The following is a 27,282-nucleotide window of genomic DNA, read 5'->3' as shown; positions in this document are numbered from 1 at the left end:
TGACACATCTGAACTCCTTTTCCACATAAACTAAATAATGTTTAACAGCAGGCCGGTTTTTCCTGCTTTTTGTTAGTAGAACAAATACTGCACCTCCTAAACAGAGGGGGGAAAGGAGTATACAAAAAGAATCTGTTCGTATAAATTCAAATATCCCGGTTAAAAAAGGAACTTGGAAATTGCAGACTTAATACATGACGACATTATTATATTTGTGTGCACAAGGTACTGCTGTGTCTCCAGTAGTCTCAAACCTCAATTAAAATGTAATTTTAAGAACTTTTCTACAGGGGAGCATTGTAATCTCTTAAAACAGGCTGTCAGCTGCCATCTCTGGGACAACATAGACAGCAGTGTGTGCCACTACAGTCTGTTGAGACTGGGCACAAGAAGCATTAACCCATGGCAATATCAATGCCAAGCTCAGGATCATATAGAGTGTGTGAGGTCCTGTGCATGAAAGCCATTTTTTTAATGTAATGTTTAAGTTTATGTCTTAACCTGAGGCACGGCAGCGCTCGATGCAAACGTCTGACTGGAACGAAGAACCACATGCGATGTTTTTGCTTTTAAAGACGCCACAGAAGGAAAACTGAAGTCACACGTGCAGACCACCACATCGTCTCCCCTGGTGGTACCGAGCGTAAGACAATAACAGGAGCCACGTCTGACTCATTACTCGTTCACCCATGATTCACCTCCAAATATTTATCTGTCTACACATTTGAGAGGTGCCTTTAAAACAATGCATTTATAAGGAGTGTGCGAGTTTATCACGAGGAGAAGTCAAAGCTCTGAAAAGAAGAGCGGGTGGTATGAAGTGTGTTGGCTCATTAACCGAGAGAAGAGTAATATAACTTCAGTTTGGAGAGACACATCTGGACGGTGTGTTCAGTGTGGTCGGTAAAACACTGTACCCCAGTATATACATATAATGTGCCATGTGTTGCCCTCATGTGTCCTTTAAGAAGAAAAGAGGAGAGCACGAGTGACCTGTACAATTGACTTTTTAACAGCTGACACTTTGGGTAAGAGTTGAATTGAGGACTCTGATTTACCTCCTCTTAATCCTGGTAGATCAGCTGATATCCTATTACGCACCCATTAGGCAAATCCCACACAGGGAGTATTATATAAGTTACTTTAGCCCATCTACTTTTGCTGATGCACCTGCAAGCTGCTTTGCAACCCCCTCTCTACATTAATCCCCCTTTGCATACTCAGTCTGAGTTATGGGCGTGTTACGGTTTCAGCACATCTGCTAGGATCCCCTCTGGTCCGAGTGATGCAGCTTTCATCGTCAGACACTGAGCGTAAGGTTCCACGCAGACATCTACAGAGATGTTACTTTACAACGCAGCAACTACGCCCTTCAGTCGGACTTTAAGCAGACTTCAAAGAATTATAACAGGAATGACTCGTCCATGGTGTCTGCAGCTGATCATGTTTGTGTCCACAACAGGAAATAAAAATCGCTTTAATCAGTGTCGTGTTTGATGTCATCGATGCCTGCTCCATAACTGTTGTGGCCAAAGGCTTAATTCTGGTCTCCATTTCACTATTTGTTGAAATTAAAATGCACATATGACACATTCTTGTCAATAAGAAGCAATCAGGTAGCATTTAGAAAGAGTCACGGCTCCATTTTCATTTAAAATAAACAACTGGTTCAAAATCTCTGCACACCTGAATGAACAACAGATGCATAGGAGAGAGAAAGAATTTTTACAAACTTACTTACCACTTTTTTTTAATAAGTCACATTGCTTTTAACTGACCTTCATCAGGTACAAAACGATGTATTGTATGCATTTTACATGGCTTCTAATACATCCTTTTGTACCTGATGAAGGTCAGTTGGACTGAAATGTTCTGATTCAATAAAATAGTGGTAAGCGAGACACTTAAAACAAACAAAGATGCTCAACAGGAACTGCGAAACCAAACTTAAGCGTTAACAAAGACTTGGATACAATGTAACGAGGGCACATGGACAGTGAAAAACACCTGAGTAGGTTTAAAGTCACCTTTGATATTAAGTTTTCCAATTGCAGCCAATAAGATGATCAACTTGGTGGTCTTGTGTAAATACAAACACATGGAATTACTTATCATTGCTCGTAATGTCAGTATCTGTCATCAGAAAGGAACAGTTTTGTCTCAGTGAAGTAAACCTTCACCCTGGAAAAACAACCATTGTTTACTCTTTGTAGACTTTCGCTGTGGCAGTTTGGAACAGAACTGTTTATTGGAGGTTTTATGCTCGTCTTCATCCAGCTTGTGAAGCACTGTGGGTCACCTCCAGGGGGGCTTAATATTAGTGTTAAGCTCCATGTAGCATAAAGAGTAGAACACAAAGACCTGCCGAGTGACTGTACTGGTGCTGGTTTTTAGGGAAGGTGTTTCAGCTAAAAGTTCGGTCAGTGCTTGTGGAGGGCTGAAACTTCTCACAATTTATTTATTTTTTTTTTGTGTCTTTTGAAGACGTTACCTACACCAACAGTATTTAATCAGGGAGTCTATCATAAAATTGAGCTCCCAGAATTTTTCAAAATAACTGTTTGTGAAAGAAAGCTGAGAACATTTCTGGAAACCTGATGATATATCAGTTTAGGAACTGTTTTTGTTTGAAAATGTTAAATGAAATTTGACTATATGGAATGAAACGTATGTATTATGTATTAAATAGCTTGCAGGCTATATTGCATCACCATAAGGATCCTAGTTTCATTATTAGCATGCTTTAGTTCCAGATATACATCTTGGTTATATTTAACGTAACCACAAGCAAAAGAAAGTTTTTGCATGGCCCCGTGCAGTCCTTTGAAAAACTGAGTGCAACCCATAATTCAGTAGCTTGTAGAACAAACTTTATCAGTGATAATTTAATAATTGTTCACTGTATGACTTCATCAGTCTCTCAGATGGATGTGGAGGAATTTTTGCCCACTCTTCTTTACAATGTTGCTTAGTTCATTAGTTTACAGGCAGTTAGTTTTGCCTCGGCCATTGTTGCACCTTGATTCTTGTTATAGTTCAAAAACATTCGCTTGACGATTTTCTGCTTTGTTTAGGATCATTGTCCTGTAGCATAACCCAGTTTGGTCCAAGCTTTAGTTGATTTGAGGTACTTTTGATTATTTGCTGTGTTTCTAAAAATGTAGCCAAACATCTTCAGTTTGGTCTCATCTGCATAAAGAACATTATTCCAAAAGTCTTGTGGTTTTTTCAGATGCAGCTTTGCAAACCTAAGCCATGCTATCATCTTCTTTTTCGAGAGAAGAGGTTTTCTCCTGGCAATCCTTCTAAAACAAGCCACACTTGTTCAGGCTTTTACTCAAAGTACAGTGAGGAACTTTAACATTCAACATGCTAGCTGAGGCCTTGCAGAGGCTGAAATTGAGCTCTTGGGATTTTTGCTGCTTCTATTAGCTTTGCATGGTCTGACTTTGGGGTGAATTTGCTGGAGAAAACCAATCCTGGGAAGACTGTTGCATCGTGTTAATGCATGCTTCAATGCTCAATACCAGCAAAATGCCACAGCTTCTGCTTTTGCAAAGCTGCTCACACTTGCTGACTGCTACATAGGGCTGCCCAGAGTCCTGTGAACAACTTCAGTGTTCAGTAGCATTGAACATTTCCACTTGCAGATGAAAATTAAAACAAAAACACCTTGAACAAGTCTCATACAGTAAAACCTGAGTGGCACATAAGTGTGCGTGTTATGTCAGACTGTTGGAAAACATCCATACAGCAGATAATAGACACACAGAACTTTCCCTCCACTCATTCTGTCCACATGGGCGCTGCTCATGTGATGGGTGTTATATGGAAGTTTCCACTGTGGAGAAACACCGCTCGTGTCACTCTGGATCCCCTCCCGTCTCAGTCATGGTGGGGCAATACTGATGGTCAAATCTGGCTTCTCACGGTTTGCTCAAGTGTCTGCACCCAGTCACTCTGCAGTCCTGTCTCACTCATATTCATCCCATAAGAGAAAGGTTGAACTGTTTCCCCTCAGCAGATTAGCTCATACTAGACTCTACTATCGTACTTTGCACTGTAAAAGGCAACGATATTAGGCACTGATAAAAGTTGCAATTAAAATATGAAAACATACTAAAACTGCATGACTCTGTATGCACTGGTTGACTCATGACAATGAGCAAGTTTCACACAAAAAAACAAAGCAAAAGCCTTGCATGTATTTTTCTATCTAAAGCCCCAAGGAGAAGACTGCACAACCAGAGATTGGGACAATACTAAACAGTGGCGACACACTGAAAGCAAGTCACCCATCCCTAAATCGGGACTCTCAAATCTGAGCCTTCAGTTTTAATTAAATGCAAGGATGCTTAGAGTTGCATTGGGAGCAACAAGAATAGAAAGGATTAGGAATGAGTACCTCAAAGGGCTAGCTCAGGCTGGACAGTTCAGGGATAAAGTAAGAGAGGTGAGACTGAGTAGGCATGGACATATGCAGGTGAGAGATACTGGGTTCACTGGGAGAAGGATGGCAAAGATGGAGCTGCGAGGCAAGAGGGAAACAAAATGCAGACGTGATGAGAGGGAGCATGCGGGCGGTTGGAGCGACACCGAAAAATGCAAACGACAGCAAGAGATGGAAACAGATAATCCGCTGCGTTTCCTTAAAATCAGGGCAACAATGAAAGATCTGCTTCAGGAGTTTTCAGACCGGAGAAGGTTTATTGAGCCATTGTCAATTTTTTAACTGTTATTTTCTTTTATTTCCAGTTCACCAAGACACATTATCCTCAGTCGCAGGGGCAAAGAAAAGAAAAGAAAAGAAAAGAGGCAGTTTAACAGACTTTTGTCTGTGAAGAAGCAGATGCTTTCTCTCTAGCTGTGTCACTACTGAATAAATCCAATCAATGCCAAATAAGCAAACTATGCACCTGCAGATTTCTCTTACTGTTTCACTTATAATGGACTGTATATGTACAGTACTGTGCAAAAGTTTTAGGCAGGTGTGGAAAAAATGCAGTAAACAATGAATGCTCTTGGAAATATAAATGATTGTTTACTGGCCCCAAATGTATTCTGCAGCAGAAACAACGACCCCAACCACAAAGCCAAAGTCATTTAGAACTATCTTCAGCATAAAGAAGAACAAAAAGTACTGGAAGTGATGGTGCGGCCCACACAGAGCCCTGATCTCAACATCATCGAGTGTGTCTGGAAATTGCACAAAGAGACAGAAGTATGTGAGGAAGCCTACATCCACAGAAGATCTGTGGTTAATTCTCCAAGATATTTTGAACAACCTACCAGCCGAGTTCCTTCAAAAACTGTGTGTAAGTGTAGCTAGAAGAACTGATGCTGTTTTGAAAGCAAAGGGTGGTCACACCACATATTGATTTGATTTAGATTTCTCTTTTGTTCATTCACTGCATTGTGTTGACTGATGAAAATAAATGATTAACACTTCCATTTTTTGAAAGCATTCTTTGTTTACAGCATTTTTCTCGCCCCCCTAAAACTTTTGCACAGTACTGTATATGTACTTGTTCTGTTACTACTTAAGGGGCAGCACAGTGGCACCGTGGTTAGCACTGTTGCCTCACAGCAGAATCTCTGCACCACCATCTGCTCAGAGGCTTTCTGTGTGGATTTCTCCCAATCTCTGTGTGGGTTTTCTCTGGCTACTCCAACTACATCCCACAGTCCAAAGACATGCAGCTAGTAGGGTTAGGCTAATTGGTGATTCTAAATTGCCCATAGGTGTGAATACAAGTGTGAATGGTCGCTCTTATTTCTTTGCGTTAGCCATGTGACAGTGTAGCGACATGTCCAGAGTGTACCCCACCCTATAGCATTCGGTCCATTTCCATCTCTTACTTCCTATTTTAAGTGATTATTTCTCTATACTTTCAATATACATATAATCAAAGGTAGAAAAACTGCCATTCCAAAATGATTTGTAATCCTGATTTGGTTTGCTTAATGACAGAAACCGTAGCCTTGAAGTTCTTAATTCAACAAAGCGCTTAGGTGTGAGCTGTTCTCATGTGAACGCATGTGAGACAGGCTGGCGGAGGTTCTCTTCGCTTCTGTCCAACATCTCACACACTTATTGCATTGCATACAATCCACCGTTGTCTTTCTCTTGGCAGGAAATATCCACAGACTCAGCTGTGTGGGTGTTAAGGGATGTCAGGAAGGGTCGAAGCACCTGAGGTTCCTTTTTTTAAAAAAAATTTCAGAACAGTTTGATGGATGTTTTAAACCATTTGTTCTATAAATGCAAAACAAGTATAAGTGGAATGAGACTAATTACAAGACTATCACCTCAGCGATGTTTGCCCATATTTTTAATTTACACGTGCCTCTCCATGTTTAGTCTGCAGTGTTTCCTCTGGCTGCCTCCACACACACTACTGAAAGGCGCTGTTCCTGAAGCTTGTGCAGAAAAGCTGTTGAATCAGTTCAATCTGCGTGCAGCTGTCCTTCATCCTGCCTACAGACAAAGGTGCTGTGTTCAATGCTGGAGAGACACTTAGCTCAGATAGTGAGAATTCAGGCACAGCGCTGCTAAGCAGGAGTAATTTTGACCATGCTCAGTATCGCAGTAGTGCAGCTTAGGCTAATGGGATTATTATTTCTTTGAAGTTATCAACCTTATGATGGCACTAGAGGAAAACATAAATGAACAGCCACGTAAGCCAGTGTGATTCATAATAACGAACATCACAAAAAGCAAATTAAATCTGCCAAACTGCCACACTCCCTGGGTTTTGTGTTGTTTTTGTGATACATTTGAGATCAAAGTAAACGGACCATCCAAGAAACTGATCTCATATTCCTTGGTGCCACCTCCATGGATCTAAAGCAGTAAAGTACAGTAGAGCTGCAGAAAAATGTGAAAACCGAGAGGGTTTTTTAATATGAACTAAACTCTGCCCACCTGAATAAATAACAGTTGCATAACAAAAAAGGGGATAACACCAAAAACAATGTAATATATGTAATATTTTAGTTTAATTTGTTAAATCTGATTCTCTTGCACAACTTTTGGAGCGTCTAAAGTTCTGCAACAGTAGACTCATATGAATCGTGAACTTCTATACCGAATACATTTTGTTTCGATTTGAATGCCTGTTTACAGATACTTATCAACGCAGAGCTTTGATAGGTCAGTGGGCGATTGAAATAACATCTCTTGAGGTTGACTGCAGTTTTGGCCGCTTTAACTTCAGCACAGCTGCAGCACATGCAAACCTCAGTGTGTGCAGTGAGATGGCGCCTAACCTCTGCCCAAAATAACACAAGTGCTAGACGTTCAGACAGGATGCTTGCATGTCTGGCTGACATCACCGCTGGCTCTCGCTGCTGTTTGCTCTGCAGCCTGAAGCCGTCCAAACAGAGACGACAAAGCCATTACTGAGTGTGAAAATCGCAAATTAACACTCATGGAGAGGAGAACTCAAAGTGGAGATGCTACCTTTTTATGGAGATATTTTTTAATGTTAAAAAAGTTTTTAAAAAATGTGATTTATGACCCGACACAGGTGTAAAACAGACTCCGTTAACACCATTCGGCATCCAAGATGTGTGCAATAAATCAACCAAAATCGATACATATGACAAAACTTGCAGCAGTCTAATGAACTCTAATGAAACTGCTGAACTTTCAGAGGGAGGAAGTAGTGTTCAGTGCAGAAATGAAAGTGTTTAACATTACAGAGCAACAGCACAGGAGGCCTAAAGGAGCGTTTAAGGACAGTTTGCTTTTCACAGCAGCACTACCCCATCTGCTGGACAGTCTGCTCTTTTTCTGTGCACTGACTGCCAAACATCTCGCAGCAGAATAGACGCACTTTTTCATCAAATGCTTCTAACTGTGGCCAGGAACTTTGATTTAAACGTTATTTATCCACTCATCAAGAAGTTTACTTGAGGACTAGAGCTGACCTTTGTCATGATGTCACAGGTAAGGTTTTCTATTACTGACTTTCTCACATGGACCCACTGTAATCATGAGTGGAAACGTGTGCCACTACTCACGTGAGATGCTACACCAGGCTTGCAGCAGTTTGGGGCTTTTCTTTTCAGCAAACTTGCAGTTTTATCTCAAAGTTCTCTTCATCATTAAGATCTTGTCTTGACTTCCACAGTTCGTCTTTAACTGCATTACTTAATGACATTCTGGACGCCGGAAATTACAGAGTGAAAGCACCTTAATGTCTTTTTATAGCCTGCTTTTGAAGGCATTAATTAGCTTCATTAACAGATCCTCAATCTGAGCCTCAACTCAATGGTCGTCCTTTGTTATGGCAAGATTTGAAGACTCTGAGGATTTATTAAGCTCTGGAAGTTTCATCAGCAACTCCTAATGACAATTCTTGACCTTTAATGCTTAAGTTCTGACGAGTCAATTAAGACCTAACACATTAATGAAGGGTTTTACAAGTAGATTAGAGCCAAAATTAAACTGCATCTATGACCTGGTGTGCGTACATTTGGATTTAGGATGATATTTCTGCTGCTTCCTTGAGTCTATCAAAAAGATGCACACCTCAGTCTGAGGTACCAATATAATGACACCAAAAGACTAGAATTACATAAGTAAATAAAAGCTCCCTCTCATCTTCTTAGTCCTGCCTCTGTGGATCTGGTGCTTCTAACCACTGGCAGGATTTCCTTCCTGTCTGTTGATGGTACATCCCATGCATGCTTGGTCTTACATGACAGGACCTTCTCTTATTCATCATCACTGCTGCCTGAGGCACTCTTGGAGAAGCTCATCTGCCATCTGCCATTAGGTTTAGGGGCAGGTTTGGATGTCTTTCTTCTCTTAAAAGATGAAATCACCATTTTAAAACCACTTTTTTAAAGAAATCAGGAAAGGGGCAAATACTTTTTCACAGCACTGTAAATACACAGATAAATTAAAATGTGTGCACTCGAATCCTATTTTTAAAGATGTCTGCAGATGTCAACTGATCATTAAAACCCCCAAATCACCAGTGCATGCATGTGCACGATGTATGTAAACTGCTGATGTAAACTGATGTGAATATAATGCTAAGTGTAAATAAACTCCAGACTACTTTGAACCTTCGACCCACAGATGAACCAGTGTCTCTCTCACTTTCACCGCTATGCTCCGGATGAAACTACATATGAAAGCAAACACACTGTTTATATCTAAAAACTCTGAGCCCTTCTCATGCAGGCTGAATGTGCTCTGCAGCACCTCCTTCCTATCCCCTTCGTCATGTATATCAGCCCGCCTTTGCACTTGACCAAATATAAATGTTTCTTGGCCCGGTGTCAGGCTGAAATGGGGAGGAGTCTGACAAAGAGTTCAGCTTAGGACAGACTGAAGGACAAACGGGGAGGAGAAAGAACTGGTTTGATATAAAAATAAGAGGACAATAACGAATACTGAGCACCATCTACCTGAGGAACAGTAAGTTTTTACAAGATTTTACTGTATTTTAACTGAAAAAGGGGCTGTCAAAATTCTGGACATACACCAGCAGTGGTAGGCCTTTGCTCAAACGTGCTTTGTAGCTACTTTGTTTGGTACTAAAGCACATGACACACGTGGTTTAAATAACCTTATCACTGCATGTTCTTTTCAGCTGATCTTTAATTTCTTCTTAAAATTAAAATAATTAAATGTTGCTTCATTTTACTTTTTATATTGCACATTAAATTCCAATAGTCAGATTCTGTCTGTTTCTACGTGCACTCTGGTGTAAAAAGTGCATTATTTATATCTACAGCTGCTATTAAACTTTGTTTTCTCTCATTCCACCTGTTCAGATGTCGGCCGCCTTAGCCGCTCGCCGGGTGCTTGCTGCTGCGTCACATTCAGGCAATGAAGGAGGAGGTCAGCCTGTCCTTTATAACTAAATACCATAATGGTTCAAAGCCTCCCCATTAGAGATCAAAACTAGGCACATTTACTTTTTAGTTGAACATTAACTGAAATGTCTGCAGAGCCGACAGCTATCCTTGCTCTGGCAAATAATCACAAACTGACCAATAGTGAGGCAGGTCCTGTGATTTATTCCTCGTGCTTTAACAAGTGCTTCACTTGTGTATTTCTGTTGTTTCGGACAGCAAAGACCTGGAAGATACTGACCATCGTCTTGGCCTTTCCTGGGGTTAGTGTCTGCATAGCCAATGCTTACATGAAGGCCCAGGCGCACTCACATGAACAGCTCGAATTTGTGCCATATTCTCACCTGCGTATCCGCACCAAGGTGAGTCTCTGGTTAATGTATTAATTAACAACCATTTCTAACTATAAATGCTCACTCTTTCAATATCATTTTCTCCAAAATACTATATGTCCCCTTCCAGAAATTTCCCTGGGGAGATGGAAACCACAGTCTGTTCCACAACCCGCACACCAACCCTCTGCCTGACGGCTACGAGAGCTCCCATCACTGAAAGGATCGGCTCAGTTTCTCGGCTCTATCCTGCTGCATGCTTCAAACTCCGGTCTGCAGTCTACTTGGTTTAATTAAAACGGCTGAGGGGCCAAGTAGACAGCCAGGAATAAAACCACTTTGTGCTGTATTACCATGAGTGCCAGTTCATTTTTTAAATTGGAGAAGTGCTCATTTTAATTTAATCAATACACAAAATATGTGTCTGTGTGTGGTGCTGTGATGAAAGTGTATTTACATTTTAGACCAATGTGATTGCAGATTGCACTGAGTTTTTCCATGAGGGGTGCCAAATTTAGAAAGATTAAAATCCAACATATATCAGGCTTTAAATATAAAACTATTATTCTATCAAACATCAGTTTTTTCCTATTGTTAAACAATAAGTAGCATCAAGTATCATAAGTGACCTGACTCGGTGGCAGATTCCACCGTGTCATAAAGGTGCATTGTTTTCCACAAACTATCCAGACGACTGCACTGGCACGTTGCTTCACGCCAACTCAAGCCCACATAAAATTTTTGGCAACTGTTTCCCCGACTGAAAACTTTTATGCATGACCAGTTTTTAAAGACACAGAATGCTGAGTTTCCGTGAGCCTGGTCACAACAGTTAGGTTAACTTGACATTTACTAGCCTAATTGAGGTGGGTTAACTCTCCGGTGTCACCCCCCTCTCTCCAGCTGTTCTGTCTGCAGCGCTGCACAATTATACTGTAGTGATAAATGTAACAGCAGGGCTGCCTCTGAAATGCACGTATGGCTGGACTTCCATTGGACTGGAGCGATGTTACGATGCCCAACACCACCACCTAACCTAATGCATTTACTCTAGTACAATCTTAATGTATTTGTGTTTTATTCCTCTGTTACACAGCTTTCTACTACATTATATTATAAATGCAAAATAGCATCAATTTTAAAGCTTACTTGGGGAGATTTTAAACTAGAAATTATTTTATGTTGGCTTATTGATAAAGCTATCCAGCAGTAGAAATAAAATCTTCTCCAGCTGATCTACACATTCACGAATTAATGGTTATGATCAATTAATATAATGTATATGATTCTGAATAATGAGAACTTTTGGTCAGAACCAAATATCCTGATTGCCTGCAGGTCCTCAGATTCCCACTCCACTGACAAAAAATTGCACTACAAAATTTTGTATAATTCCTTGTGTTGCCAGGTAGATAATTTGATTAGTAGAAACCACTTTTTGAAAAACCAGAATAATTTTTCAGGGGGAAAACAAATGTTGGACTGGAAGGAAACAAAGACAGTGGGAGGTTAATCACCCACCTCAAACATGAAAAGAAAGTACTGTATACCTATATCTATGTGAGAGCATTGAATGCTTTTGTTAACTGTTACGTGCAGTCCAAAAAAAAAAAAAAAAAAAGCTGAACAGGTACTTGCCTGCTTCTTTTACCCATAAAAAAAATCTTTAACCCCAGAAACTTTGTAATGCAGTAGCAGAAACCCTGAAAACACCAGAGTCATCTGGAGAGCTTGACTTTCTCTACTGCTAGTTATCCAAGTTAACCAAAACTCAATTAACTTTCAAGGCTTTAGGTTTTCCCTTTTTTGTGTATGCACACCCTCCCACAAGAAGAAACTGAGACCAAAGTGATGTTCCACCAATATATTTACTGGCATAAATTTATGAGCCATTTGAAATGTATATACGTTGCTTATCTGCTATTCCACTTCATCTCCAACAACTGGCTCTCAGACCAACCTCATAATTTTAGCTATTTTTATCAAATGCATGACAGACATCTGCTTTAACGTTTCCCCGGTTAAAAAAAAAAAAAAAAAAAAAAAAAAAAAAATCACCAACAGTAAATTATAGTAGATGTACATCATGCTGGGACGTGCTACATTTACATCCAAGCTAAACAGAAATGTATTCTTCAAAATGATCAAAATAAATCAACATAAATCAGCAGTTCCTTCTGTAAGTGCTGGAGCAGCATTTTTTAAGGTAACCATGCTGCTGTAAACCACATAATCCATGTGCTTCCTAAACGTATGACAATGGAAACTCTAGACACTTAAACTCACGCTGTGCCCCTTTAAATTATGTGATCAATCAGTATTTCGATCCTTGCTCAGGTCAAAGCTACGGAGACCAAACTTAACAGATCTTGTTTGAGAGTCTCTGCACAGTCAGCTTCTCTGGCCAGTCTGCGAAGGCAGTCCCCAGCAATGGAGGAGGACAGGAAGGGCCGAGGACAGTCCTGACAGCCCAGCAGCAAGGACAGGCAAGCCCGGCCCAGTGCTGGGTAGCTGTACCGCTGGGAAAACCAGTACAACTGGGGCAGCAGAGCAGCCAGAACACCACCTTCAGCAAATGTTTCCGAGGAGCGAGAGCCCTGAGCCGCAGATTTAGGAAGCTGCTCTGAATCTTTAATCAAGCTCTTTGGTCTTAAAGTCAGCTCTTCTGAACTGACTGATTTGTCCACTGTTTTCTTACCGTCTGTCGGTTGCAGGGAATTTGGTTTCTTTGTTTTTTCAGTTTGCATCTTAAATCCTGTCAGCTCTAGCTCTGACGTTCGATTGGCCAGGCTTTCCTCAGCAGACTCGGGGCACTCGTGGTCCATTTTGGATGCATCCTTTTCAGCGTTGGCCTCTGTTGTAGTCCGATTAGCGGCTTTCGGACAGCAGGACAGGAGAAACGACACACACAGGTCCTCTAAGTCTCTCTGTAGCTCACTTACCAAAAACCTGCAACCTCCAATCATCATCTCACATAACGGAGTTTTCTGGAAATCCACATTTCCTTCCGAGCGCTCCTCTGTCTCGCTTTCATAGAGACTCAGACCATCGAGCACCAATTTGTCCAAAATCTGGCACTGTCCACTCTTCCTTCCTTCCTCCCTTTCCTTAATTGTTTCTTCACCCTTAGTAAAGCGACATCCATGCAGATAATGTAGCACTGGTAATAATGCACCTCTGCTGACATCTTTAATGGGGATAGCTTCTTTTGAATTGCCCTGAGCTTCTCCAAATCCACCTCTCAACAGGGCCCTGAAATACTCAGAGCCAACCCCACCTGTGCCCTCAACCCCAGCTACAGCCTCCCTGCAGGCTGGGACCTGGGTCCCATCATCCAGCAGCAAGAACAGATCAAAGTTAGAGATGCTGTAAGGGCACGTGTCTGCTAGCCGAGCTTTTTTAGAGGGAGGCGGAGAAAAATGACCAAGGCTACTGATCGACTGTCTTATAACTGAAATTGAATGTTTTTTGTCGAGCTCGGTTTTAATGGTACCTGTGAGAGCAGACAGGCATCCAATCAGGAGAGAGAAGTACAGCGAGTGGAGATGTGAGGTCACGCCTGAATGTGGAGAATTCAAAAAGTCAGAAAGCAGTCTTTCACATTCAGCAGGGTGGTCTTCGTCCGCACCATCATCGTCGTCACAGCTGAGGGGCCGCAGGGCCAAGAGCAGCCCGCCGCTGTCCAGAAGAAGTTTCTTCAGCAGTGACTTGTTGCTGTACGAGAAAAAGAAAAGGTAAAAACATTAATAGTGAGTGTTTATTGTCTATTCTGACCTTCTTTGTTCCCTCTCATATACACACTGTTACAATGATGGATACTCCTATTCAAGAAGGAAATTGTTTCAAATAATAAGGTCAGCATATGTACAAGTAATCCCTGAGACAAAAACCTCACACTACAGTAAGCTTATTTTCAGGCTTTTCTTTATCTGATCTACAAGATGTCAGGATGTCTGGCAGTTTCTAATATAGTTGTTTCAGGCACGCAGGTAAGAGAACAGAAGCCCCGCCTGCCTGCTGTTCAAGCCTTCTGTTTACAAGAAACAGGCAGTCTGAGGATATTTGGTGTAAAGGTTGAAGAACTACAACAGCTTGTTTCAGATAGAAGATTTCCATATTTCAGAAATATAATGCAAGTAGAATAGAATCCACTATATTTGGTCTACTTCAAAATTCATCACAGATTACTGTTATGTGGGGCTGCAGCTATCGATTATTTTACTAATTGATTAATTTATCAATTATTCCATCGATTAATCGAGTAGTAGAAATATTTTTGTCTTATTAATGAGTAATGCGGAAAACAAAATACAGGTTTTTTTAAAACAAACTGCTCATTGTGTTCCCGTGTTTTTTGTCTTATCCGTCAACAAAACAAACCCTTTTTTATTTACGTTTTAAATTTAAAAAATTGTCTTAAATGCAAAAATATATTTTAAAAAATACTCTCAAGTATAGTCAAATAAAACAAGATGAATATGCAAAATAAACTAAGGCATAAAACATGAATCTTTACTGTCTTCTTAGAAGGCTTTTTGAGTTTTTCTACATGTGTTTTTATGTGTTAAAGTGTGCAAGTGAATGACTGAGTTTGCGTCTGTAAGGAAAAAGGAAAATGTAGTGGCTGCAACGAAGAGAAGCAAGCATATCTGAATATTTTGAAGTTTGCCCCGTGCATTGATGCAAAGCTTTTGTGTTGCTGAACACAAGAGGTTATGATGGTGTAGATAATGAACATTAACATTCACCATCCAACCTAAGATCCCTCGGGTCAGTGGCTCAGAGTTTTACTGGCCCATGTACATTTTTTTTGGCTTGTGAAAAAAAAGCTTTCATTTGTATATTTTTAAATATTAACGCAATTTAATTGAGACAGTATTTCAGATTATTTCACTTTGAATCTGAACAATGTAACATAAGCTTTGAAATAAATGGTCTAGTGCACACCATGCCCCCGTTTAGACTCACCCCTGTTCGCATCCATGTAAAAAAGGACAGCTGCCGTCAGCCGTCAGCGAGCTGTATAATCTAACTAGTCTGGTATCAGACTAAGTTACCAGTTCATCGGCATATTTTAATACAACTCCTGGAGGCTTGCTGCAGATTTTTCTCTGTGTAAAACAAATGGCGGTGAATGGAGCAGCTACAAAGATAGTTTTTCTTCATATCACAGTTTGTTGATGAGTTGGTTTGATGAAGAGCCTGCTGTTTTGGACACGAGAAACACGTTTTCTTTCAATCAACCTGAGCTCACCGTCGCGTAATGACTCCGCCTCTTTGCTCTTCGCGGGATGTAAAAAGACTCCGCCTCCCCATTAAACTGTGGTAGCATCATCACTGCTGCTGTTGGGTCATCTGTGTTTTTGTTTAAAATTGGGAGCTGAGTTGTTGTTTTTTTTTCACATGCTGCTCCTAAATATGTTTGTATTGCACGTCTGTTTTTTAAGTCACAAGTCTGGGAGAAGCGCTCACGTTTCCATGGTGACAATGTTCCGCTACAGGGCCGTGCCCTAAACGAAGTGTCGAAGCAAAGAATGTGTGCCGAGAACTTTTTAGAACTGAATTTTTCGAAATACTCAATAAATCCTTGCAGCCCTACTGTTATACATTTAGTATTTTTTTATGAATACATTATCAGTATACATCCAATACTTACCTGCTGATTAAAGGCAGAGACAGTGCACAGTTCAGCTTATCTGAGTCAGAGCCAGACAGCATCACATGTGCAAGAACCCCAGAGCCAAATCCAGACTCACACTGGACACGCAGGTTATTCAGAAGGGCCACACCTGCAAAGTCAGCACACAATTATAAACTCTTTAGTCTTACATAAAAAAACAAAAAGACCAGATATTATATTTGATCGAACAAAAGACGGTTCCTGAGATAAATTCTGATCAACAGCGAATCAATATCGTCCCTGTAGTTAACCAAATGTGACCAAGCAGCAATTGAATTAGTTGAATTTTCAGTGTATCCGTGTAAAGTTCAGGGTTACTTGTTAGGAGTCATTTCACTTGTAGCCTGGCTTTCTCAGTTCAAATAAAAATGATTCCAATAAAGCAAAATAAGCAGATTTTAAATGTAAAAGACTAACACTGCACCTCTACCCTGTGAGCATATTTAATTACTTATGTGTGCATTATTTAAATCTTGTATAAGGTTTCACTTATTTTAACATGACTGTGTTCATCTCACCAAGCTGTTTAACTTTGGCTTTCACTCTGTCCGTCTGCCTGTCTCCTCCTTCAAATCCTTCTTCTCTCTGGCAGAGATGGTGGCGAATGAGCGCTACAGAACCCGTTCGGAGAAGCGACTGCAAACAGTTCGGGTTGCAGCTCAGCCGGCAAAGCATGCGGAAGCACTTGCTGCTGGGATCCTCACGCTGGGTAAGGTAAAAGAGCAAGCCGGGCATGACGCCTGAGCTGACCAGAGCAGCACTTGGATCGGTGGCGTGGGAGAAGCGCGACAGCAGCAGCAGGATGGGTGACTCTGGCGTCCAGGGTTCGGGGTGGTAAGGGTGATGGAAAGCTAATGCGCGAGGCACAGATGGAGGAGTCTCAAGTGTGACTTTAGTCAAAGACGTTGTTGATTGAGCCCGCGGCCTGCGTCTGAGTGGGGATGAAAACTTGGATGGAGAAACGGGGGTTTGGCTTGTTTTAGTGGGAGAGGAGATGGTGGAGGAACTAGGCTGGGTTTGTGGTGAGAGCGTATTGGAGGGAGGCAGATTGGTGACTTTTGATGATGATGAAGACAAAGGCGAAGAGTGAGGTGCTTTTTTAGAAGCAGAAGAAATAGCTGAGTTGGGTGAAGAAGAGTTTTTAAGAGAGGAACTAGAATATGGGTTTGAGGAAGGGGTTTGAGGTGATGAAGATGGCGGGATCTGAAGACTCCCCCATTCTCCATCAACATTAGAAGAATCTAGAAGGTCCCCTTCAGAAGCTATCAAACCCTCAGACACCAACCAGGACCTGGAGAAAGGAATGAAATTGTAAACAATATCAAACAGAAGAAAACAGTGCATTGGGAAAACTAAATTTTAAAAAATAAATTTCCTTTTTCCATACCTGAGACTTAAAAAGCTGGATGAGCCCTGCTCCCTACCAGATTCTTCCTTTTTGTGTCCCTCGGGAGGAGGAAAATCAAAGGAATCAAAACATAATGAAGACAGGAGCTCGGTGGGAGACGTACTAGAGGAGAGGCTCACGTCCATCTTCTCAGTCAATGGCTCCTCTCCTCTGGTGAGCTCAACTAGCCGTGCAACAAGAAGAGGAACCAGCCCCAACTCCTGCAGCTGCTCCATGGCAGATTCATCAAAAACAAAGTCTACACAGGCCATAAGAGCGAGACGGGAAAGAGGATGACTCTGATGAGCCGACAAAAAGCCAATCAGTACCTCCAGTCCGCCGCTCTCTTTCACCTTGGCCCGGTTCACGGCCTCTTTGCAGCACAAGCACAGAGCCTTGAGGAAGAGTCCTGACTTCAGTGGGTCCCTTTTAACCTCCTCTGTGAACTTCTGGATGACTCCCAGTGACCCCACGAGAGGGCGTAGGCAACCCTGAGAGCACATATTGGCTAATGTTTTCAGTGCCAACTCTTCAAAGGGTTTACCAGACTCTCCTGTCACCATGACACCCAGCTGAGCGAGGACCCCGGAACGAGACACCTCCCTGGCACATTCAACACCACAGCCCCGGGTGAGCTCATGGAGAGTCCTGAGAGCTGCTCGCCTCAACCCCTGGGGATACTCTGGTGCAATAAGAGGGGTGAGCGCAGATAGGGTCCCTTGGGTGAGCAATGAAAGGCGATTAGAAGGCGTATCACAGAGGTAGAGAAGGGCTCGAGTAGCAGACTGAGCACACTCAAGTTTGGGACAGGCATCTTTGGGTGGAGCAGCTGTGGGGGAGGACGGTGCAGATGAAAGAGACACGCAGAGAAGGAGAAGAGGAACACCACCTGTGTGATAATAAGAACGATTTATAATCAGAGGAGAAATTATATAGATTCACAGGTCAAAGAAAACACATTTTGATAGACTTGCTTTTATGTGATATCTTTGTACTGTCTGGTTATCAGCTTTCAGTTTTTTTGTTTATTGTCTTCTTTCCCCTGTTTGACCTTAATGATCGACTTTAAATCTGCCCTTTGAGCACTCTACTTTTGCCTGTCTGTTACAGCACTTATTATTATTATTATTATTATTTTAATATATCTACAACTAAAAAAGCCCATTTGGAAGCTTTCAAGCTCATTTTAAATGCTGTCAGCTACAAAGGTGGATGTGACACACAGAAGCAGGTCAGACATACCTGCAGAGTGGATGAGTGCAGAGCTTTCTGGATCCATGGCCAAGTTCCCTAAAGCGCGGGCTGCTCGGTTCAGGACTGTTTCCAGTGACACATTTTTCTTAAGGATGTCCACTACAACAGGCATTTTTCAGATATAAGTTATGATAAAGATTGCTTAAATTTAAAAAGTATAATATATAGTATAACAATAAATCACCACTTACCTACAATATTTATCCCATCAAGTTTACGCACCTGATATTGTAGGAAAGTAGGAAAACATTTTAAAAGTTAGTGACTTTAATAAACAAACTCATCTATTATTTCTTGTCTCACCTCTATTCGTGTCTCCAGCTCAGTGCAGCAGTTGCCCAGGATGCTAAGAGCGAGATCCAGAGTTTTCCTCGAGCACTCTGGGTGTTTAATCAGATCCAACAGGTGCCGGAGACCACCCTGACCTCTGAATCTGGCAATGCCAGCCTTGCCGCCCTTGATGTGCTGCGTCCTAATAGCAACAAGCGCTCGCCACTGGGAGACTTTGGACCTCTTGTCCGTTTCTCTGGCACCGCCTGAGCCTGACTGTCCCTGACGCTCAGACCCCGATCCAGATTTGGAGATGTGAGTCAAGCACCAGGTCAAAGAAGACTCTGGTGATGGTTGTCCTTCCCTGGAAGGTGTTCTCGGGTTTTTTCTGTCACATTCTGCAGCCATGGCCCCCCGGATTTCCAGGTAACAGGTGTACTTATTTTTAATTTGTCCTCCTCAATTAAAACAAATATCACAGGCGCCGCGAGGCATCACTGGACGTTTCCAGTAAAACACCGAGAAATTATATACCATGTCCTTTCCACTTAGATATACTCAACTCTTGGTTTAGTTCATTGTCTTTAAAGTTTCCGGAAAAAAGCGACTTGTGTGGTAAGAACTACAGATACCAGCATGAAAAAGGAAAGTGTTACCGCCTGACGCCGCACTCCCCGACGGGATATGGAGTTCCGACGGCTTCGGTCCGCTCCCTTTAAAACTGGCCTATATCGTAAGAAGGCCAAGCAAACGTTAATCGACCAAGTGGACGTGTATTTTCTCGGTGTAATATATTTTTTACACACAAAATGACGAATTAAATCTCTATTTTATCAATGTTTTGTTACCACTGGCCGAATAATTTTTGTGAAACAAACTGCAATCGAGTGGGTTAGCCGCTAACGCCATCTTTAGCCAAACAACAAAACAGGGTCGGCCGAGGGAGGGAGCAGGGAGTGAAGAGGTGGGTCGGTTAAAAATACTCTGGGACGTGTAGTTCAAATTTGATAGCGCCCAGTTCCTCTTATGCGAACCATCCTTTTGAAAAACTACACCCCCCATGATCGCGACAAATCGTAACCTACGTTAAAAGAGTCAAAGAGTTTAGGGATTGTAGTTCATCCGCTAGTCCAGAATACTAAAAAGAATAGGCGTAATAACCAAAATGAACTACAATTTCCAAGCTACCAAGCGACGTTGTTATAGTCATCGTCTTTCTCGACGCGAGAGAGGGCATCGGTGACTCTTGGATGTTGTTAAATTCCGCGATAGATACACCGCTAGTAAATAAAAAAAAAACAACTTTAACTGTAATGGTTGTGCTTTTAATAAGATGGAGGTAATCGAGACAATTGTGATTCAAAACTCCGAAGTGGAAGGAAAGGAAACGGTCGTGTCCAGTGTGGATACGGATAAAACAAAAGCAGGTTAGTACTCAGCAGGAACGTTTCCAGGATTTTTTTTTTCTTTTTTTGTATGGGGTGGGGTGGAGAATGAGAATGGGGGGGGGGGGGGGCAAGAACAACAACAACCTGGTTTATTGCATTAAAAGTAGCACTGCACAAAATTTGTATTCAATAAAAACTGCTTTGCAATGTAGCTAAATATGCATTTACACACCCTTTCAGTTAAGTAAAAGTTAAGCATACAAAGTACCTACAATAAAAGTACTTGATGTAGTATTTAATACAAAATCATATACCGGTACATTATTTTATGGTTGGTTTTATTAGTATTATTATTGGAATAGTTTTATTTATATTTTTAAACTTAATATGTGACTATAGCTTTAAAATATAGATCAAGAACAAGATATGCATCCAAAATATAGTGCAGTATACCATAACGCAGAAAAACTTAATTGTAGTTGTATTGCAGTTGTAGTTGTACTCATGATGTTCAGCATTTTAAGAAAAACTGTACTGTAGACCAAGGCATTGTCTTTAATAACTCCAAAAAAAAGCAGTCGATCTGATCATCTACCTTTTTTCACTCCTAGAATTTATCTGGACAGTTCAGGCTACATGGCATCTAGTCAATACCCGGCTTGAAATGGATCAGGCCTTTGACCAGCCAGTGTGCAAGAAAAAGAAACTCTGGGAAATGGTTGCAGAGAAGGTCAATGCCAAATTGAGGGAGTCAGAGGTCACTGATGTCACTGTGAAGGCATACGAATGTGATCTCAAGTGGAGAAACATGCTGGCCACATACAGAAAAAACGCAGAGAGGGCCAAGAGGTTGGGAGTGACCAGCGTCCACTGGGAGTTCTTTAAAGCTATGCACGAAGTCCTGGGTAAGAGCAGGGAGGAGATCGAAGCCCAGCGCAGGGCCAAACTCAGCGGGACCAAAGTAGGAAAAGCTATAGCGAGCAAGAGGTTTACCCCTATCCTCCCTACGCCTCCTGCAACAGCTGCTCCCTGCCTCACCAGGCCTCCGCAGGATGTCCTGCAGCTGTACATGGAGCTGCAGGAGAGGAAGATGAACATGTGGGCGCAGCAGAAAGCACTGGAGGAGCGAAAAATTGAGGCCATCAACAACCTGGCCCAAGCCATCTCCAGCCTGGCTCAGAAGAACGGCACACAGACTTCAAAGGATGGACATTAGGAGAGAGGAAACGCGAAATTACCAAGACCTTCCAACACTGCATGAGAAGAACAGCTCGTTTGCAATGTCTAATGTTTGTAGACTTTTTCACATTTTTACCGTTACAGTTTACAGAGTAGCTTGGATTAGCAGGTGTACAGTATGAGGCCAGACTCACCTTTAACACAGCAGGCAGATTACAGTTCTCTTTAAACCTGTCTCTTTTTTCCTCCTGGTGCTCAAAATAATGTAAGAATCTTTTATTTTTATACCAAAATAGAAAACTTGGATGAAGTTGAAGAGTACACACAAATGGGGAATCCACCCCCATCTGTTAAAGAACTGTACGAAAATAAACTGTACGTAAATAAAGTAACCATTGCCGGGCCAAAAGCAGTCAAATACAATACAGATTTCAGTAATGGGATTAATGAAGATACTGGTATAAATGTTAAAGTATTAATAAGATACTCTTTGTTTATAACTCTGTCTCTGTTGTGTGTTTTTTATGCTGAAAGCTTCCTGCAAATCTTTCCAGCACATATAGTTATTTAGTTTTAAAACAAATTATTAGCATAAGTAGCAATAATGCAGTGTGAGCATTAGCACAGAAACAGGCTCTGGCTGTCTATTACCTTAGAGAATGGTACAAAAAATACTGGAAGTTACCCCCGTGCATCTTCTTATTACTACTCTAATATGACAACTTGCTCAAGCTAGAGGTGAAATATGCAGGGGGAGAAGACCTAAACACCTCATAGGTGACTGAGTGTGTGAGACTGCAAGGGCTCTAACTGAGGAAAGTAGAAATGGGACAGCGCTTTGCGACATATAATGTGACGATACTTTCATGACAGAACACATTTCATGCTATTGTGGTTTCTAAACTTTAAATTTAGGCTCTTTTTTAGGTCTTCCTGTCTACCAGGTGCCTGATTTGAACACAGAGAAGAATTTACTTATAACTAACTTTGTCAAGGATTAAGAGTAATCTTCTTTCAGCTGCTCCTTTATTCACAAAGGGTCACCGCAGTAGATCCACATATTTGACTTGCCAGATTTTTACACGCAGTGCCATTCCTTTTTTTTCCCCGCCTGTCCCATTTGGTTCTTTTGCCATCAGAATTATTGTCTAAAGGCCAATAAAGATGCCCAACAGATTTACTTTACCAAATGGACCATCCCGGCCTTGCTGTATCAGTCTATTTGATTCGCGGTGACAGTCCTGACACGCCTTCCTCCCAATCTTGGACTATAGATCTTTTGTGTGTTAGGAAAATGCATTAACACCATACTATGGAGATGATTAAATTTAAAAAAAAGCTAAACTCTTGATGAATGAATTCTGTGTAATATAAAGTGTCATTCATTTAAATTAATGAAAAGTTGGTTTGTTGTCATATTAAGGTTGGCAGCTACCGCCATCCCTGTTAGGTTATGCTTTTGGGTTTCCCTTAGTAACTGTTTTTAATGCATACACTACAGCGTGTATTAAAAAAATATATAAACATTGGTGTCACCTTCTGGTTAGTGAAGAGCTTGACAAGTTGTTACCTAATGAGCACATCTTGGATGATCCTCTTTTGACTCTTAATATTGACAGTGATTTACATAATAAATTTAATGCTGTGTTCAATTTAACCTGGAATGTGTTTACTGAAGTCTCAGAGCGAGGGAGGCCCATTTTCCCACAGAGATCCCTTCACCGCTCTCGCTCTATGACCTCAGGGAAACCTTTGCTGTTGGTTTTTAGGGGTTCAGTCACTACCTTCAAATGTTAATGAATGCAACATGCCAGGATCACGAGCACAACTGAAGTTTATTAACAAATTGAAATGTTCACGCGTTTCCATGATTAAAGCTTTTAAACAGAAAATCTGTAATGGAGTCACGTCTGCATACACCCTCGTCATCCGCCTCCCCCTCTTCATCTTGGGGTGTGGCTTCCTCCTTCTCTCCTTGAACCGCCTGTCCTAGGTCCAGAAACACATTATGCAACACACAGGCAGTCAGCACAACAGCTCTGGCTCGGTCATAGTTTCCAATATCCAGATACGTGAGCCTCCGAAACCTGGCTCTCAGATCGGCAATGGCCTGATCTAGGATCTGAAAATGCTCCTCCAGCGTCTTGTTAAAGAGCGCCTCTCTTGGTCCGTGACTTCCTGTGTACGGGGTAAAAATCTGATCAGTAAGTGGGTAGCCAGCTCTGGCCACAAGGCAGGAGCTGGAAGGCATTAGGTCAGGGTTCTGTTTGAGTTTGTCTCTTAGAGCACGACCTCTGTCCACATGAGATCCTTTACTGATTCTGCAGTGCAAGAACCGGCCTCTAATGTCACACACAAGCTCAAGGTTTAACCAAGAGTCAGGAGGGGCCTCCATCTTCATTCTCTTCACCTCAGGTATGGTGCTCTCCACATCATGTTTCCCTATAGGCAGGCGAACAGGGATCCGGGTGTGTCCCAACACTCCCAGAACCTGAGGAACACCTTGTCCTCCTTCTACTTCCTTTTTTCCAATTAGATTGGAGAATGGGAAAAGTGCCTCTACAGCCTCTTTCCCTGAAGAACAGAGAGAAAATATTATCATCATCATAATTTGCCCACATATGATTAATGACCCAACAAATTAACACACCAGCTGGCCATTTGATGTGCCTCTCTTCCAGCATGTTTATGCGCTGGCAGAAAGAGAAGAAGATCCTGTGGATGTTTCCCTTCTCCAGCTGGAAGCGGCGGGACACAGTGCGGTAACTGACTCGCTCGGACAGCAGTGTGAGAGACAGGAGGACAGTGTGGGACATTGATAAGCGAGCCCGTCCAGCCATTCGTGTCCTTGATTTGGAGCTTTGAAGTAGGTCTGAAATGTACTGGTGAAACACAGAGACACAAACAAAATACAACAGTATTTAATAGGCATGTATCCACTTTATTCTCCTTCCGGATCATGCAGAGTTTCTGGTTTTCTACTGGGATGTCAGCCACATCTCAAAGAAAAAGATGCATTTTCCACTTTTTTTGGTGAGATAAAACAAATGAATCCAGCAAAAAGTTATAAGATTAAGGAGTAATGACAAACATATGAAATGCAGAGCTTATAATTTGATTAAAGGCATTGTTATACATGATTGGTACACTTTAGAAATTCCTTAGTTTATCTCATATTCAGGTTCAAATTCTTTTTAATTGATTTTTGAATATCATGTTAAATTTGAGTTTGAAAATTAAAAAAACTGGCCAAAAATTGTCACTATTGTTTTTAATAGTAGTTGAAAACTGTAAAACGCTTTCTCAGAGGAAAACTAAAGCCACAAAACTACCTTGATCGCTGGATTATCCACAGTATCAACCTGCTCCTGGGACTCTGCAGCCTCCTCCTCTTTCTCTTCCTCCTGCTCGGACGGACTGGATGTTGTTGCTGTGTGTAAAACTTGGGGCCCCACCTGATTCTGTAGTAACTGTACGTAAATAGTATTGGTAGGAGGAGGAGGACGATGGGACTGCTTTTCCAGTTTTGCCAGGAGCTGTGACTCCAGGATCTCTTCCACCGCCTGGTCCAGCCTGTGCTCCAGCTCGCCCGCAGACAGAGGCTGCCACTCCCGTTCCACCATGTCCAGCACGGCCCTGCCTGCCGATAAAACACATTCACTGACATCCATTTTTTTTAATACCGGCGATAGAGAAACAAGATGCTTTCAGAGCATGGAAGCCAAGCAGAGGTCACCGGTCCTTTCAAGCAGTTGCAAGCCCATTCTGTTGTTAGCACTATGCTAATCTAGCCCGCTGGCTAGCTAGCTAATGTTTGCTGCTTTCAGGGACTGTCGGAATTTTGGCAGAGTCACTGAGACGTTGAAAGACAGTGACCGTATGAGCACACTAAAGTTTTTCTTCATCATTATAAATAGAAGTGTAAAAAAATGGTACACAGACAATAAAAAAAGTAAATTAAATAAATCAAACAGTGAGCAATACAGAGACAGAACAAGGACAAAATAAGTCACATTACATTAAGTGGAAAAAAAAAAACAATTCAAAAACTGATTTGAGAGATTGCTAAGCAGCCTTTCTAATACTTATTAGAAAGTTCATTAATCAAAAAATCTGTTATTATTTTACTAGTGTAACTTTAAAAATTGTTAATTTGTATTTACAATATGAACACAATAAATATTATACACATTTGGTTTTGGACTGCAATATGAAAAATATCTTTGAGAAATTTTCAAACATTTTCACAAATTAGTGTTTGTATTAGTTTGTACAGAGATGTTTCTGATGTCAGTGCTCTGGCAAAGTTGAAATGTTGATAGTTATCACTTTTTTTGTCTTGATTTATTTACCTCTTGAAAGTAGACCCAGCATATTTAATTACAGTCACATATTGTTTTGTTCATTTGAATACTGCGTTAAAGAAATATGTCTCAGAAAGTTAAAGGTGAAAATAAACAAGAATGGTCAAATCTATTTTTAAGTCAACAAGAAGATTTTCCTAAAAGGAGGTTATTTACACCACAGGCAATAAAAAGTCCCAACTTCTTCTGTTATCGTCACTATTTTGGTTGTTTCAGTCCAATTTTGATGCTTTCCAGTGAAGTAGATGGTAAATAGAAAAGAGCCAGAACATTATATAACAGAAAACCAAAAGATTGATATCCATAATTATAGCAGTAATTAAAAGACAGGATAAATAAGAGACTGCACTTCGCAGTTTAGTGGTTTAGATTTTTAGACGAAGCAATGCCCAGTTCTGGGTCCTACTATCATTCAGAGTAAACAACACATATCCTGCCAAATTACATTCTGGCTGAATAAAGTTCCTTATTAGTTAGAAAGCCAATTTAATACACACCAGTAGAACCTGCCCAGTGCTGGACGACGCCAGATTAAGCAAGACGTTGGTCCTTAAAAAACAGAAACAGTGCTACATGATGTATAACACAAAAAATGAGCTTGGCACATAAAGTAAGTCCTTTGTTACAACAGCGCTTCTCGGCAATAAATCTTATACCATCGGACAGCCTGCTTATTTCCTCTTAAATCAGGGGTGGGGAACTCCAGGCCTCAAAATCTGGTGTCCTGGTTTTAGATATCACCCTTGGTCAACACACCTGAATCAAAGGATTAGTTCATTAGCAGGCCTCCGGAGAACTTCAAGACATGTTGAGGAGGAATTTAGCCATTTAAATCAGCTGTGTTGGATCAAAGACATCTAAAACCTGCAGGACACGGGTCCTTGAGTTCTCCCACCCCTGCCTTAAATGGTGGCACATTTGTAAGGAAAATCCATTTGTGGATTTGATGAATTGCTGCACAATTCATCAAATCAAACTTCTAAAGCTGGCTTCAACAGATTTCAATGTTAAAATTCACAGATTTACAGCCTGGCTCAACAATGGCTTTTGGCTCCTATGGATAGTTTCGTCATTCATAACAGCTTTACAATCTGTGTGTTTAAATAAGTCATCCACTTGTCAGATTTCCCGAAATATGATTTTCTGTGCGGTACAGACCTCCTAAGTAGCTTGTGGTGTTTTAACAGCAGCTGCTAAAACACCAACATCGTGGCTTCATCAAGGCCACAGTGGCTGTGGGCAACATTTTACACCGTCTATGTTCAAAGATCACTTTAAATTGTACAAACACACAACAGTACACAGATGTGAAAAACAATTCTTTTAATGTTAAACCAGTTACAAGTGCAACTTTGATCATCACATCCCACTGTTTAACAGCCTCAATCTTCAAATATGCTTTTAAATGTAATATTAAACAGCGTCTTTTCCCACACCCACCAGGCCATTACATCTTCTTCCTGTAATAACAGACTTTTTTTTTTTTGTAATCATTATTAAGTTTCTAGATCATGAGACCCAGTGTTACACCATAATGTGAAGTTTTGATGTGCAG

General features: G+C 41.2%; 4 protein-coding genes across 6 annotated transcripts; 2 read left to right on the top strand and 2 right to left on the bottom strand.

Annotated features, from left to right (window-relative positions):
• The first annotated feature begins 7,811 nt into the window (after positions 1 to 7,811).
• On the top strand, positions 7,812 to 10,554 carry cox6a2 (cytochrome c oxidase subunit 6A2). 2 transcript variants are annotated; one of them, XM_086289996.1, is made up of 4 exons: positions 7,812 to 7,951; positions 9,793 to 9,859; positions 10,093 to 10,235; positions 10,336 to 10,554. In XM_086289996.1, the coding sequence occupies exons 1-4, from the start codon at positions 7,940 to 7,942 to the stop codon at positions 10,423 to 10,425; spliced, it is 312 nt and encodes a 103-aa protein (XP_086146122.1). In that variant the 5' UTR covers positions 7,812 to 7,939; the 3' UTR covers positions 10,426 to 10,554. The 2 variants fall into 2 exon arrangements, with proteins under 2 accessions (XP_086146122.1, XP_086146123.1); XM_086289997.1 differs by lacking the exon at positions 7,812 to 7,951 and adding an exon at positions 9,278 to 9,433.
• Positions 10,555 to 11,974: 1,420 nt separating this feature from the next.
• armc5 (armadillo repeat containing 5) lies at positions 11,975 to 20,001 on the bottom strand. The gene is made up of 7 exons (XM_086289992.1): positions 18,830 to 20,001; positions 18,718 to 18,748; positions 18,515 to 18,625; positions 17,273 to 18,161; positions 16,404 to 17,176; positions 15,862 to 15,994; positions 11,975 to 13,919 (listed from the first exon to the last, which is right to left on the bottom strand). Exons 1-7 carry the CDS (start codon positions 19,202 to 19,204, stop codon positions 12,539 to 12,541), a joined length of 3,693 nt encoding a protein of 1,230 aa, XP_086146118.1. The 5' UTR covers positions 19,205 to 20,001; the 3' UTR covers positions 11,975 to 12,538.
• On the top strand, positions 19,756 to 23,251 carry LOC147333061 (uncharacterized). The gene is made up of 2 exons (XM_086289995.1): positions 19,756 to 20,223; positions 20,796 to 23,251. The coding sequence occupies exons 1-2, from the start codon at positions 20,130 to 20,132 to the stop codon at positions 21,398 to 21,400; spliced, it is 699 nt and encodes a 232-aa protein (XP_086146121.1). The 5' UTR covers positions 19,756 to 20,129; the 3' UTR covers positions 21,401 to 23,251.
• Positions 23,180 to 26,349, bottom strand: LOC147333060 (putative nuclease HARBI1). 2 transcript variants are annotated; one of them, XM_086289994.1, is made up of 4 exons: positions 26,225 to 26,349; positions 24,696 to 25,003; positions 24,014 to 24,245; positions 23,180 to 23,937 (listed from the first exon to the last, which is right to left on the bottom strand). In XM_086289994.1, exons 2-4 carry the CDS (start codon positions 24,984 to 24,986, stop codon positions 23,219 to 23,221), a joined length of 1,242 nt encoding a protein of 413 aa, XP_086146120.1. In that variant the 5' UTR covers positions 24,987 to 25,003; positions 26,225 to 26,349; the 3' UTR covers positions 23,180 to 23,218. The 2 variants fall into 2 exon arrangements, with proteins under 2 accessions (XP_086146120.1, XP_086146119.1); XM_086289993.1 differs by lacking the exon at positions 26,225 to 26,349 and having other exon boundaries at positions 24,696 to 25,385.
• Positions 26,350 to 27,282: the final 933 nt, after the last annotated feature.

The sequence above is a fragment of the Aulonocara sp. 'chitande type north' Nkhata Bay genome, linkage group LG4 (assembly GCF_057382095.1).
Source record: "Aulonocara sp. 'chitande type north' Nkhata Bay isolate Kocher_YH1m ecotype deep benthic linkage group LG4, A_spYH_male_GT1.1, whole genome shotgun sequence".
NCBI lineage: Eukaryota > Metazoa > Chordata > Actinopteri > Cichliformes > Cichlidae > Aulonocara > Aulonocara sp. 'chitande type north' Nkhata Bay.
Note: the sequence above shows the minus strand (reverse complement) of the source record. Positions and strands in the feature narration are given on the sequence as shown.